General features: G+C 45.1%; 1 protein-coding gene and 1 pseudogene across 1 annotated transcript; both read right to left on the bottom strand.

The window, feature by feature from the left end:
* Nucleotides 1-2,723: 2,723 nt before the first annotated feature.
* LOC117850994 (4-hydroxyphenylacetaldehyde oxime monooxygenase) lies at nucleotides 2,724-4,680 on the bottom strand. The gene is made up of 2 exons (XM_034732888.2): nucleotides 3,618-4,680; nucleotides 2,724-3,498 (listed from the first exon to the last, which is right to left on the bottom strand). Exons 1-2 carry the CDS (start codon nucleotides 4,557-4,559, stop codon nucleotides 2,875-2,877), a joined length of 1,566 nt encoding a protein of 521 aa, XP_034588779.1. The 5' UTR covers nucleotides 4,560-4,680; the 3' UTR covers nucleotides 2,724-2,874.
* Nucleotides 4,681-4,801: 121 nt separating this feature from the next.
* On the bottom strand, nucleotides 4,802-7,263 carry LOC140222309 (putative disease resistance protein At3g14460; annotated as a pseudogene).
* Between the last annotated feature and the right edge of the window lie 6,074 nt (nucleotides 7,264-13,337).

The following is a 13,337-nucleotide window of genomic DNA, read 5'->3' as shown; positions in this document are numbered from 1 at the left end:
CGAGCTTGCTGCTGGTGATGGCCACGCCGACACCCACCACGGCCGGCACTGAACCTCCAGCGAATGCCCGAGGAGACCACTCGAAGTGAGGCGCTGCGGGAGCAACCACGAGGGCGCGCTGGAGGGGAGGCGCTTGGCGAACAACGGCCGGAGCGCTCTGCTGGAAGGGAGGTGCCGGTTGTAACGGACTATTGTGCACAATTGCAACCAGCAAGGTATTCCAGTTGGAACCGGCTACCGTTAGGTCCGTTACATCTGGTTACAATTGGTTTAGTGCCTCTGTTGTAACTGGTTAGATAGCTCCAAATAAATTAACCATCATCATCGCTAGCAGTTCGTCAGCTCACACTATCTCAATTTAACCATCATCATTGCCACTAAGTGATTGCAACTAGCATCACGTGCAATTAGTTTAGTGTCACGGTTGCAACTGGCACCCGTTGCAATCACTTAGTGTCCTTATTGCAACTGGTTAAATGTACTCGTTGCAATTTGAAGACCCGTCCAATTGCAATTGAGTTTAAAAATCACAATAACTCCAAACAGGCCCCCACATGTAAGGTTATTTTAACTCAGTCTATCCTTTTCTCGTACGTCGTTTCCAACCACACAATGCAAACAGAGAGCTCCTAGACTCGAATGTTTCGCTGTTTGTACCAAGCCTTTGGGTACACGATGCGTCCGCCTCGCTGTGCTAGTACGTCGTTACCTCTGTATCTGAAAAGTGCTAGCTAGAGGATTCAGCGGTGCTCCATATGCCTCCTGCTGGTGTTTATATCTGACGAACTGCTAGCGATGATGATGGTTAAATTGAGATAGTGTGAGCTGACGTCCTTTTACTTGACTTTGCTCTCTTGCAGGAAAATGAGATAGTGTGAGCTGACGAACTGCTAGCGATGATGATGATTAATTTATTTGGAGCTATCTGACACTTCTTTTCAGAGGCGTCACGCCTAGCTGCAATCAATGTAATCAGTTGTAGCAACCGGATGCAATTCTATTTAGTAGGAGTTGGAAGCATATCTGCTTGCAATTAGTGTAGTAATTGTGTTGCAACGTAATAGTGACTAATTGTAACTAGAAGTAATCGGGATACACCAGGTTATAACTAGTTGCAAGCAGTGCTACTTAGGCTACAACCAAGATGCAATTATATTGTAGTTGTGCTTGCAACTCATGCTACAACACATATGCAACTACATACTTTTAAAAAAAACTTCGTCAAATATAGCATTCATGGATCTCGTTTTGTTAAGCACATTTTTTTCAACAACCTAGTTCAAACGAATTTAAAATTGGATCTGTCATTTATGAGATATCACATTTTTCGTTTCGAGCGAATTTAAAATTGGATCTGTCATTTATGAGATATCGCATTTTTCATTTCGAGATTCCTTGCATGCATGCATCCTGGTTGGTGGGTTAACCTATGATGTGGCATCATATGGTTGGTTGCCTCCATCTATTTTTTTGCATGCACGAAACGTGGAGCTGGTGTGTGGTACGCGTGGAGTCTGGTCCGGGCCAGTACGTCTCGTGCTCGCCGCGCTCCGCGCGTCTCATCATGTCCTCCCATGAGCCTGAGGAAATCCGACACATCTGATACTATCCATCTCCGAAACCGAGAAAAAGAACAACTATATATCATATCCTTATATACTCGTCCATATACTATGATGTGTTTACATCTATGATGGTTGAAGTGGTTTGGTGGCTCATTCCAGGAACACCGTCGGTCCCACAAAGAACACAAAGAATGCAATTCTAGCTATGTACCTGGACAAGTACTTATCGAGATACATAGCTAGAATTATATTCCTTTTAGGATGGATGGAGTACCTGACTAAGGCATGGATGGACCTGGGTGGTCACTTGACTTACACAAGTGGAAAACATTGGTTGAAAAACAGTGGTATGCAAAACATTTCTACTGGCAGTTAACTTATTCGCTCACTTACTGCAAATAGACTTTCTACGAAGGATCAATATCCGCCAGTGGAAATATATTTCTATTGGCAGCTCATTCTTAAGAGATTTGCTAGCAGAAATCATTTTTCCATTGACGGCTCACCCACAAGTGGAAATGGATTTTTTTTCAATTAGTTATGGTGTAATGCAAACTAGCTTTAATTTGCCTGGAAAGCTAGAACTCTAGGATTTAACCTTTGTTAGTATCAATTGATCACCACGGTTTGGTGGTCAATTAGGCAAGGTTGGATGCATTTGCTCATATTTAAGGATATGTCTTGGTCAATCACTACTGCAATAAGGGAATACCGACAGTTCAAAATTTTATTTTTTTGTCAGAACTTTCGAACCGGGGTGTAAATATTTATATCGTCGGTTACAAATATAAATCCGACTCACTGTACAATTTCTGATCCGAAAGATGACCTGCCGGTAAAAAGTACTTGGACATTTCCACCGGTACCGTGATGCAAATTTCATGATAATGTCACTAGAAAGTTGTGTATCGCTCTCCCTTGGCTCATCGTTACTTCGTTAGTTCCTTTCGTGAATACAGCTTTCACTACCGGTTCTTGAATCCGCTGCATGCTTACTCATGGTATGAAAATCGGTTCCAAAAGGGGCCGGGGTTACAAACTAGTTTTATAGAAGCCAGTTCTAATAGGATAGTAAATTTAGATTATGATGAAGAAAGAAGTTCATTTTAATCCTATTTTGGCAAAATGTGATATACCCTGAACCCTAAAATCCACATATAAAATAATAATTCTCAATAGAAAGGCCGAGAAAATGTTATTGTATGTAATTCATTACATTCTATACGAGCAACATGCCATTATAAATTATTTCTTTATTCTCTATGTAGGCGACACCGACCTTTCCATTCAAACATTGATCACTCGCTTTCTATTCGAGGCCGCGGCGGTACACGGTGGGCACGAGCACGAGCGGCGTCTTGCGGTGGCAGACGAGCCTTCCTTCTTCCTCCATGCTCACATCGTCCGCCGCCCTCCCCTCCGGGAGCGCCCACTGGAAGCCGAAGAGCAGAGTGGCGAGCGTGAACTCGACGGTGGCCATAGCCATGGACATGCCCGGGCATATCCGCCGCCCCGTGCCGAACGGCATCAGAACAGGGTGCTCTCCCTTGAAGTCCGCCTCGTTCGTCTCGAACCTATCCGGGTTGAACTCCTCCGGGTCGTCGGGCCAGTTTGCCGGGTCCCTGCCGATCACCCACGCGTTGACATAGATCCTTGTCTTCGCCGGCACGTCGTACCCGCCGATCTGGATGTGCCGCATGGTCTCCCTCGGCAGTAGCAGCGGCGCCGGCGGGTGCAGCCGCAGGGTCTCCTTCACCACCATCCTGAGGTAGCTGAGCTTCGTCATGTCGTCCGGCTGCACCCTGTCCCCGCCGCCCACCGCAGCCCTGATCTCGGCTTGCGCCTTCTTGAGCACGCGTGGCTTCCGGATCAGCTCCGACATCGCCCACAGTATCGTCGTCGCATTCGTGTCAATACCGGCGACGAACGTCGACTGCTCATAAAAAAATGTCATGCATCAGGGTGACTAATATTATTATTACTAGCTTTGATCGATACTTTTTTTCTTTCGTAAAAAAGACTGCTAAGTGTGAAACCGTGTACTGTACGTACAAAAATTATGGCCTTGACGTGGTCCTTGGTGAAGTTGAACGTGCCACAGGGCTTCTTCCACAGGTCGATGAGGACGTCGACGAGGTCGCCGCCGTTCTCAGGCGGCGCGCGCTTGGGGTCCAGGTGCTGTTCGATGACCATCTCGAAGAAGGCGTCGAGCTGCCTGAAGATTCGCTCGCGGCGGGCGATGAAGCCGGTGAGGCGGTCCACGAGGCGGCCGATCGCTTTGGGGAGAAAGTCCTCGGCGGAGGAGCCCGAGCCGGATAGCATCTCCATGACATCGTCGAGCGCGTCCTGGAAGTTGTTGTTCTCGGAGAACTTGTCGCTGCCGTAGATGTTGCCGAACGCCACCATGCCGATGATCCCGTCGGTGAGGCTCAGGACGTGCTCGTCCAGCGCCACCGGCTTTCCTTCCGCACGGCTCAGGGTGCTGACCAGCTTCTCCACCTGGACACGGCGCGCGTACCATGCCGCCTTGACGCCGCGCGCGCTGAGGAGCTCGACGGTCAGGAGCTTGCGCGCCTCGCGCCAGTAGGGGCCGTAGGGCGCGAACGACACGTTCTTGAGGTCGTAGGTGAGGCGCTTCGTCCCCGGGGACACGGGCCGCGTGCAGCAGTCGAGGTCGTGCGCCTTGAGCGCCTCCCACGCCGCCTCCGCCGACGAAATCACCACCGCCGGCGCCTTGCCGAGCTGCAGCTGCATCACCGGCCCGTGGACCCGCGCCAGGTCCCGTAGGGCCCGGTGCGGCAGCGGGCCGAGCTGGTGCAGGTTGCCAAGGAGGGGCACCGTGGCGGGGCCTGGTGGCAGCTTGAGCCCTTTCCTCCCGGACGTCCGGATCCTCGTCAACAGCAGGAGGGAAATGGCGGAGAGAAGTGCGAAGAGGACGGGCTGCCATTGTTGGGGTAGGGAGAGGAGCAGCAGCGAGGTGAGTGAGATCGCCATTTATTTTTGGGCAACTAACTATCCCGTGTACGCGTGTGTCGGTGAATTTTACTCCAAGTATGTTGAGCAAAAGAACACAACGGATTTATAGGCACGTATGATTGCGAGCGAGCACATCACCGGACTGCAGCTAGCTAAGTCTAGTGCAACGACTTGTTGACAAATATAGTCTTTTTACCGGCTGGTCGACGCATCTGTTGACCCGATTCTATCCATGCCATTCAGTCGGTAGTAGGTACGTGGAATGAGCCAAGCCCACGGGCCACGGCAGCCACACACAGCTCCCCAGTTTTTTTCCCCCTTCACTGCCAGCAGAAACGAACAAGAGAGTTTTCTCTTGAACGCGTTACTCCAAGACAAAAGCAAACGATTTGCAATTTACAGTTCACGAATACCAATCGATAAAGTACCAATGAGGCACAGAATTGGTTAATTTCTTGCGCAACTGCTACTTAGCTTGTTACTATCAAATGCAGTGATCTTTTCTTTCCATCCACTTTTTCTTAAGAGAATCAAACATGGTATAATATCTGCAACGAAAATAATAGGCGGTATCACCTCCTCTTAGCGAGCCGGTGCTTTTGCAAAAACCACCTCCTCTTAGCGAGGCAACGTCCCGTGCTTTGAGACGGCAATAGATGGTGCAGCACCGTTGTACAGCCTCGTCTCCGTGGACCGCACGCTCGGATCCCGTGTGGATAGCAGCTGATTTGGGCGCGCGTGGGAGGCTGCTCTCCTACGTCCAGCAAGCTGCTCGCATGCTCACGCGGGCCGCCAGGAGGAGCTCTGCCGCCGATTTGACCTCCGCAGGCGCTGAATTGAGCTTCGCAGCCGCTGAATCGACCTCCGCCGTTGTCGATTCGAGCTCCGTAGGCGCCAAATCGGCCTCTGCCTTGCCGAATCGGCTCCCTCTCGTGCACCATGGCCGTGCTGGAGCTGCTGGTTGCTGGCCATGCGCGAGGCGCTGCTGCTGCACGCTGCGCCAGGCTGCGCCGCCACCGCATGTTCCCCCCTTCACCGTCCCTAGCTTGGTGGGATGCTGAAAAGGATAACTTAATGTTACAGCAACTGTTTTTGGGGAACTTTGGAAGCTGGAACCATTGTGTGAAGAGAAAAAAATCAGGTGAAGAAAAGAAATGGACTGATTGCTGTCTCCTACAACTTATATGGTGGAGCTGGTTCCGACGAAGCAAAGTGGGGCTGATGGATGCACATTTGAGGTGATTAGTCTACGAATGAAGTGTTCCTCAAATCCTCACCTTATATCTTGTTACAAAGTAAAATAACTCAGTCTTATTTGGTTATTTTCAACTGGACCATGCAGATTATGACTCCAAAGGCCCGTTCAGATGTTCATGTGAACCTTCCTGCTCTTTAGAATCTTGATGCGATGCTCATTGTACGTTGTCATTGTCTGTGTTACTACATTCATAGTTCTAATTAGGACAGTTTTCATTTCTGCTTGGTGGCATAGTTTCTCTTCATTCTTACTGGTACATTTTTGTATTTAGTAACGGTGTATAACAGTGCGCAGATGGCGTAGCTTGCAGATACTTTGCTTATGCTGCTTCATGCTCTTAACATGGACTGAGAGATGCCGAACGGTGCAGGGTATTTCTGCCATATCATCATCTTCTAATCTGAAGCAATCATCTCTGGAGAGTTTTTCTGCCAAATCATGTAAGAGGTCATGCATGATATAACATCTAAGACCAAATCTATCAGAACCTGGTTGCAAGAATGAACAAGCGATCAACTCATTCAGGTAATTGCTGCCGATATCTTCCATTCTTCTGTTCTGGCTACTCAAATCGATAAAACCCTCTGCTGTCCAGAGGTGAACCAACTTCCGATATGTATACTTGTGCCCTTTTGGAAATAAACTGCAATACAGGAAGCACCTCTGCAGACGAGGATCTAACTTCTCGTAACTCCACAGCAGAACTCTCATAGGCTCACTTAAGTTGTCACTCCTTAGAGCAGCTGTCCATGTAGTAACATCCTTTTTCCTACTCAACTGTGAACCCACAGTTTTTGCTGCCAAGGGAGATTGTCCAAGCCTTCTAGCTCTCTTCTTTGCAATCTCTTCGAGGTTCATACGCAACTGCGCGTCTCTGATTTCAGCACCAGAGAAGGCATGTTCTCCGAGGAGTGTCAAGAATGCAGAATCTTCCATGTCTTGTAAATCAAACACCTCTTGGCAGCAAAGAGCAGCTGGAAATACATTGCACCGAGAAGTCACAAGAATTTTGCTTCCCCTCTGCTTAGAAGCTAGGGGAGCTGGGAAGTTGCTCCCAGTCCCTTTCCACGTTGGATTCATCAAACCACACATCATCCAATACAAGCAGGAATCTCTCTGATTTCTGCAGAATGTCCCTTAACTTTTACCGGAGAGTATCAAGGTTATCGACATTTGGGCACTCCCCCTTTTCTGCGGACTCGACAATCTCCCGTGTATGGCGATGGACATCGAGTTTGCATGAGATGCAAACCCACATCCTTGTACCAAAGTATTCCTCTCCCTCTTGTCATTGTAAACATATTGTGCCAAGGTGGATTTACCCATGCCTCCAATCCCAATAATGGCCAAACTTGAGATCCTTGCTGAACCAGACCCAGAAGAAGCCTCGTCATTTAAAAGAAATTGTATTATGTGATCGTGCTCCATGTTGCGGCCCAACACCTTGGAAGTGGGAAATGACATTTGTTGATGCATGCACATTATCATTACGAAAATGATGTCGACATGGACATGCATGTCTATCTATCCAACTGGAAGCCTGAGTGGATCGGATCGAGCTTCACACGAAATGCGTGTTCAAATTACTATAGCATCATTTTTACTGTGCTAAAAGATTGAAAATAATCTGAAATAAGCATATCTTGTGTAGCTTATGGGATTACGATAATCTAGGGGTATAGATTATATATATGATCTCAATTATAATCTATGGTGTTTGTTGTCTATGCATGTGAGATTATATAATCTAGGGATTATAATCTAACAAACAGGACCTCATTGTCGGCACAAAGAAACCCTTGAGCTCCTGATTGGGGGATACACAGAAGGGCAAAGGGCCGGCATGTTGGCAACAACCGAATTAATGACCGGTCACATGCATGTTGAAATAATTGAGCAATCAATCTATACGCTAACACTCTCCCAGCTTGTACGCAATGGAGACCGGACAACTCCTTGCATCGTCCAATTGGTATCACGGATGCCCCTGCAGTCATTTGAATGTGAGAGAAAAGGAAAGTCAAGCGGCAAGCCGGCAGGAATGCATGCGATGGCTCGAACTACAATTCTTGGTGTGAGGTAAGATGTCAACATGGTGTGAGGTAACCTTTGACTTCGAGCCACTCGCATGCGATGGCTTGAACTATAATTCTTGGTCAGCTCATATTTTTTATATATTCAGGACCTTGGGTCCTCAAATTGAGCAAGTTGTATATGTGAGCATTTGTCCTCCGAATCTTGAATATTCCAAACTAACTCAAGAGGAAAGTAAATGCTCACAACTTAACTCTCAAGCAACTTACATTTTGACTCATGCTTTGAGTGAAGAGGTATATGAAGTATTAGATGCTCTCATGGATGAGGATGATGATCGTTACATAGGCCTTGATGCACATTGCGTATGGATCACTCTCAAGGAAATGTATGGTATAGGTTCCAGACAGTAACCGGTCAGACCAGTTAGACAAACCGGTCAGAGCGGAGCTGTCAGCCCCATGTGTAACATGGGTGTTCATCAAGAATCAAGTCAAGATTCATCCCCTCCTGAATCCACCTCATCAAAGAATGAAGTTTACATGTGCTTGATGGCCAAGAAAAGTAAGAAGAAGACCAAGAAAGGAAAAAGTCAAAAGATTGAGTTGTCAAGTTCTTTGGTTAAAGAACTTGAGCTTCTCAAATCCGACCATGTCTCCTTGGTCTGTAAGTATGATTCATTGGCAAATGATTATGCATGTGCTACTAACTCTCTATCTTGTATAGCATCTTTAGAAAAAGCCAATGAAGTGCTCAAAGCTCAACTTGACAAGCTCACTAGTGAACATATGGCTTTGCAAGCTACCCACAAGGAACTTGAGTGTTCCCATGAGAAGCTTGTGAAATCATATGCTATACTAGATATAGCTCATGAGGTTGTTATAACATCGGTAAAATCTATTCAACCTCTATCACACACATGCTCATGCTCACAAGTTAAAATACATTCATCTTGCACTAACCTTTGTTGTTTTCAAGCAAGCCAATCTAGCATTGAGCATGTATTTGTAGAATATTGTGATGATCTCATTGCCTAAGAAAATGATGAACTAATACAAGAGGTTGAAAGGCTCAAGAAACACTTGAGTGAGTTGAAAGGGAAGAGTCAGGTGCAACCTTCTCAAAATAACCGTGAATACATGGTGAAGAAGCTTGAGAAGGGATCAACCGCCACTTGCTCAGCTCCTCAACTATATCTCAAAATTAGCAAGACCAAGATTCAAGAAGAGAACAAATTTGAGCACATCAAGTGCTTCAATTGTTCAAAACTGGGGCACTTTGCATCTACGTGCTCCAACAAGCTCAAAGGGAAGGAAACTCTCTCCAAGAGGCAAAGAAGTCATCCCAAGCAAAGAGTATGCTATAAGTGCAAAGAGAAGGGACATATTGGTGCTGCATGTCCTATTGAAACTAATGGGGGTGAAACTGACCTAGACCGGTCAGACCGGTCAGGGTCAAAAATACCCCCCTCACTGCAGCATAAAGAAGGAAGTCACATCTTTGGCCAGCATGCCCAGAAGCAAGCAGAGGCAAGAAAAGCAAAAAGATACAATATCAAGAAAGGACAAAACCCGTATTTGCTACACTTGCAAGCAAAAGGGTCACATGGGTAAGGATTGCCCAAATAGTAATGCTGTCAAATCAAACCTTGTCCATTACGATTTCAGTAAACTTAGGAATGATAAAATTGATACTTGTGCTACAAGAGTGATTGATTCACCTCAAACTAGCATAAGAGCCATTTGGGTTCCTAAGCATCTTGTGGCTAACCTTCATGGACCCAATAAGGTTTGGGTACTAAAGAATGTTTGCCGAGCTTGCAGGATCAGCGAGATGCATTGGATACTTGGCTAAGATCAAGAAAATCAAAAGTGTATCAAAATTGCCAAAGTGAAAAGCTATGATGTTAAATTCCCTTAACCAATGTCATCTCAGTAACTAGTGCTTAATATCATGTCCTAGTCACTCTTATCATGTTGTGAACTTCTGTGTGTTGCAATTCACAAACCTTGAGCATATGAAACTCATGAAAGTGACTTTGACAAATTTATAAAATTTATTGTCTTATGCCATGTGATGCTTTTAATGGCTCTCTAGGAGAGCATGTGTCTTGTTTGCTTGTAGAAGATTATATATTGGTCAATTCACTAATTCTTGGAGCAAGACACAATCAAGATCATCAAAGTGATCTGTCCCTGGGTCAACCGGTTTGACCAGCTTGTCTAACCGATCTGACCGGTGGGGACCTGAACAGAAAAGATTCAAGCCACAAAAGCTTTGATCATCACATGGGACTTTGGTGGTTATGTATCAATGACAGTAAGATCGTTGGCACAATATTAGATTAATAATATAATATATGTGCCTTGACCAAGATTGTGAATAATCTCCTTTTGTCTTTCAATGGATAATGTGCAAATAACAAGAAATTCAAATACTTCTTGCACAAATTAAGGGGGAGCTTATTCCAATTCTTGTGTCGCTCGTGAGACTAACAATTTCTTCTAGTGATCTTGTAGTCTCGTATACTTGTGCACTCTATGCTTTCATATATCTTATGTGCTATGTCTAAGAAACATCAAATGAAAGCTAGTATCGTGTGTAAATTAAAATATGCACAACAATAAATGGCTAAGGCAAAAGGTATGTTTCCATGAACTATTATGTTTTTACCTTTGTGCATCTAGGCCTCATCGTCATGCTAGTTTGTGCATTTGCATGTAATCACTTCAAGTTATATTTAATATCTCCTTTTAGATATTTAGTTGATACCTTCCTTAAACATGACCTCACGTCATGTGCCTTTATCTAGTGTAAGGTATGAGCTAAATATACTAAATTGTTCCTTAACTTGAATTGGTTGCATGCTCTATGTGAAATAGGATAGAATTTTGAAAAATTCAACTAGCATGCATAGGAAGTGTGTTTTTCTTGAAAATATTTGGCTCTTGGTCTTTGTGACTCAATTGACCCGCTTATGACTATTGTTCACCTTGATTGATTGATGGCTAGTCACAACTGGTGAAATTTTATCAAGTCAAGTCCATAATTCTGTGTCTTTCTCTCACATCTCTCTTGGAAGAAACAAGAAGTGACGACATACTTGGATTGTCAAAAATTCCTCTAAGACTCGTCAAGTTTGGATTCTTATCTATCCAAAATCCTATAACCAATCGTGTAAGAAAGAGGTGGATCAAAATCAATCTTCTTAAATCATACTCTTGTTCCCTAGGACCAATTGATCTGACCGGTTGGCTAGACCGGTCTGACCGGTCACCCAGGAAGTTTTCACTTTTACCCCTCCGTGGTTTTAACTATCTATCCTATCCTCCCATATCCTTTCACTCCTCATTTCAACCAAGCCTATCTCTCCCGTGTGCCCCATTGCCGGCCTCCTCTCCCCTTGGGCGATTTGAAAATTCACCCAAGCATTTGCTCCTCCCTTTGAAGGATTCATCTCTTCCAAGGTGGCCTGACCAGTTCCCCAACTGGTTATTTGGATTCCTCTCGAAATCTTCTCTCCAAAGGTATTCAAATCTTGTTCTTGCCCGATCTATCAACTCTTTGAGTAGATTTGAAATTCCATTGGTGAATCATCTTCTGGGAAACCTTAGAAGCTATGCCTATGATTTTACTCAATTCTGTTGGCTACATTGTTGGGAATCACAATTTAGGGTTAATCTGCCTGGACCGGTCTGACCAGTTAGGTAGACCGGTCTGCACAGTCAAACCACAAATTGTGTTTTCTTATGTATGATCAACATTATCTGCATAGGAATGTTTCTAGCACTCAAAGTTATATATATTCCATTTGATATGGCTGCCAGGATTGGTATCTAGGACCATTGGCATATTCCTAGGTGCAATCGGTCTGATTGGATGCTCATACCGGTCTGAACGTCTGGCCCAGAAATATGCGAATTGTTCTAGTTCATGGCTCTTCATCTTTTTATCCATCCAACCTAGTTCCTGGTGTCTTATAGTATCTTTATCATATATCTGTGACCCAAGATCTGCAGCCATACCTAAGGGACCTCATGCCGAAAGAATCAAAAAAAGAAGAGAAGAGGAACCAGTTGTCCATGGAGCTAGCTCTCGAGGTCGAGAGGATAGAAAAGAGCTCCTGTAGATGATGATATTAAGGATGTTGAGGAGAGTGATCATGAGACTAGCAATGATGATATTGAGGAGGAAGAGTATACCATTTAGCACCGTAGTGGCAAGGAGCCAGTGGGCAGTGATGGGAGCAGCAGTAATGGGGAGGATGATGATGAGGGTGCTGATCATGGTAATGATGGTGGAGATGGTGATGGTGATGTTGATGATAACCGTCAGATGCCCGAGATTCGTAGGCCACCCTATCTTATGTCCAGAGGGCCTACAAACTATTTTGGGGATGGTATGGCCAAGATAGCTAAGAAGCTAAGGAGAGAGGATCCCTACAGTGTGCCTAGAACCACTCATGATTATAGATTCTGGAATCTTTTTCAACAGGACTTCTATGCCATAGTTATTCTAAAGAAATCCAAGATCACTTATGAGGCACAATGGGTTGATTGGGAGTACATGAGGAGAAAAAAACATCCCATCTTTAATGAAGTCATGAAAGTGTGTTCCAGCAAAAGGATAAAGTATCTCATGGGCTTCAAGCATAGCTGGAACAGGGAAATCATTGCCCAGTTCTGTACTAGTCTCTAGTTTGGATATATTGAGAATGAGAGGGCTATGTTTTGGATGACAGAGGGTGAAAAGCATCATATCACCTATTCAGCCTTTGCCACCTTGTTCAGAGTTAGAGATGGAGATGATCTTCCAAAGCTTCATAATGATGGTGTTCTTGAGGTTTCCAAGATGCACTTCATGTACCCAAGGAATAGGAGAGGAGATTGGGGGAAGGTCAAGAGTCTTTACACCTACTATGCTATTCTTAAACAGCTACTTAGGAAGACCCTCACCCCTAGAGATGGAAACCCCTCTGATGTGATACTCTATCAGAGGAACTCAATGGCGGCATTGAAACCATGGGAGCCTCAGCTTGATGTATGTGACTTTATTTGGCATGAAATCAAGAGCCTCTATGAAAATCCTCAGATGATTTGCAGCTATAGTCCATACATAATGATTATGATCGAAAAAGTGATAAAGACAAAATTCCTTTATGATGTGAAGCACAAGACATTGAAACCGCCTATGAGCAAGACCCTTAGGATCCCATCTCTCCCACCAGAACAGCCTGAAATTCATGAGCAAGGGGCAGAGGGGAGAGAGCAGCATCAAGCTGCTATCCAGGCAGGGACCAGTCTAACCAGTTCCCCTGATTGGTCTAACTGGTTTTGATCTGGGCAGCACAGCCACTCACAGAGGCCCTCTTCTCCCTTGAAGAAATTCTTCAACCTTTTAGTGGGCATTTGTAAGGCTCAAAGGGACACTGAGGTGGAACGACAACAAGATAGGAAGGCCAATAAGAAATTGAGAGACTCAATAAAAATGTTGCATAACCAAAT

Source organism: Setaria viridis, chromosome 3 (genome assembly GCF_005286985.2).
Source record: "Setaria viridis chromosome 3, Setaria_viridis_v4.0, whole genome shotgun sequence".
NCBI lineage: Eukaryota > Viridiplantae > Streptophyta > Magnoliopsida > Poales > Poaceae > Setaria > Setaria viridis.
The sequence above is the reverse complement of the archived record's forward strand: the minus strand, read 5'-3'. Positions and strand labels throughout refer to the sequence as shown.

Coding starts and splice junctions, on each gene's coding strand:
- LOC117850994 (XM_034732888.2), bottom strand. CDS start 4,559: ATGGCGATCTCACTCACCTCGCTGCTGCTCCTCTCCCTACCCCAACAA. Junction 3,499..3,617: donor ACGTCAAGGCCATAATTTTT/GTACGTACAGTA, acceptor TTTTATGAGCAG/TCGACGTTCGTCGCCGGTAT.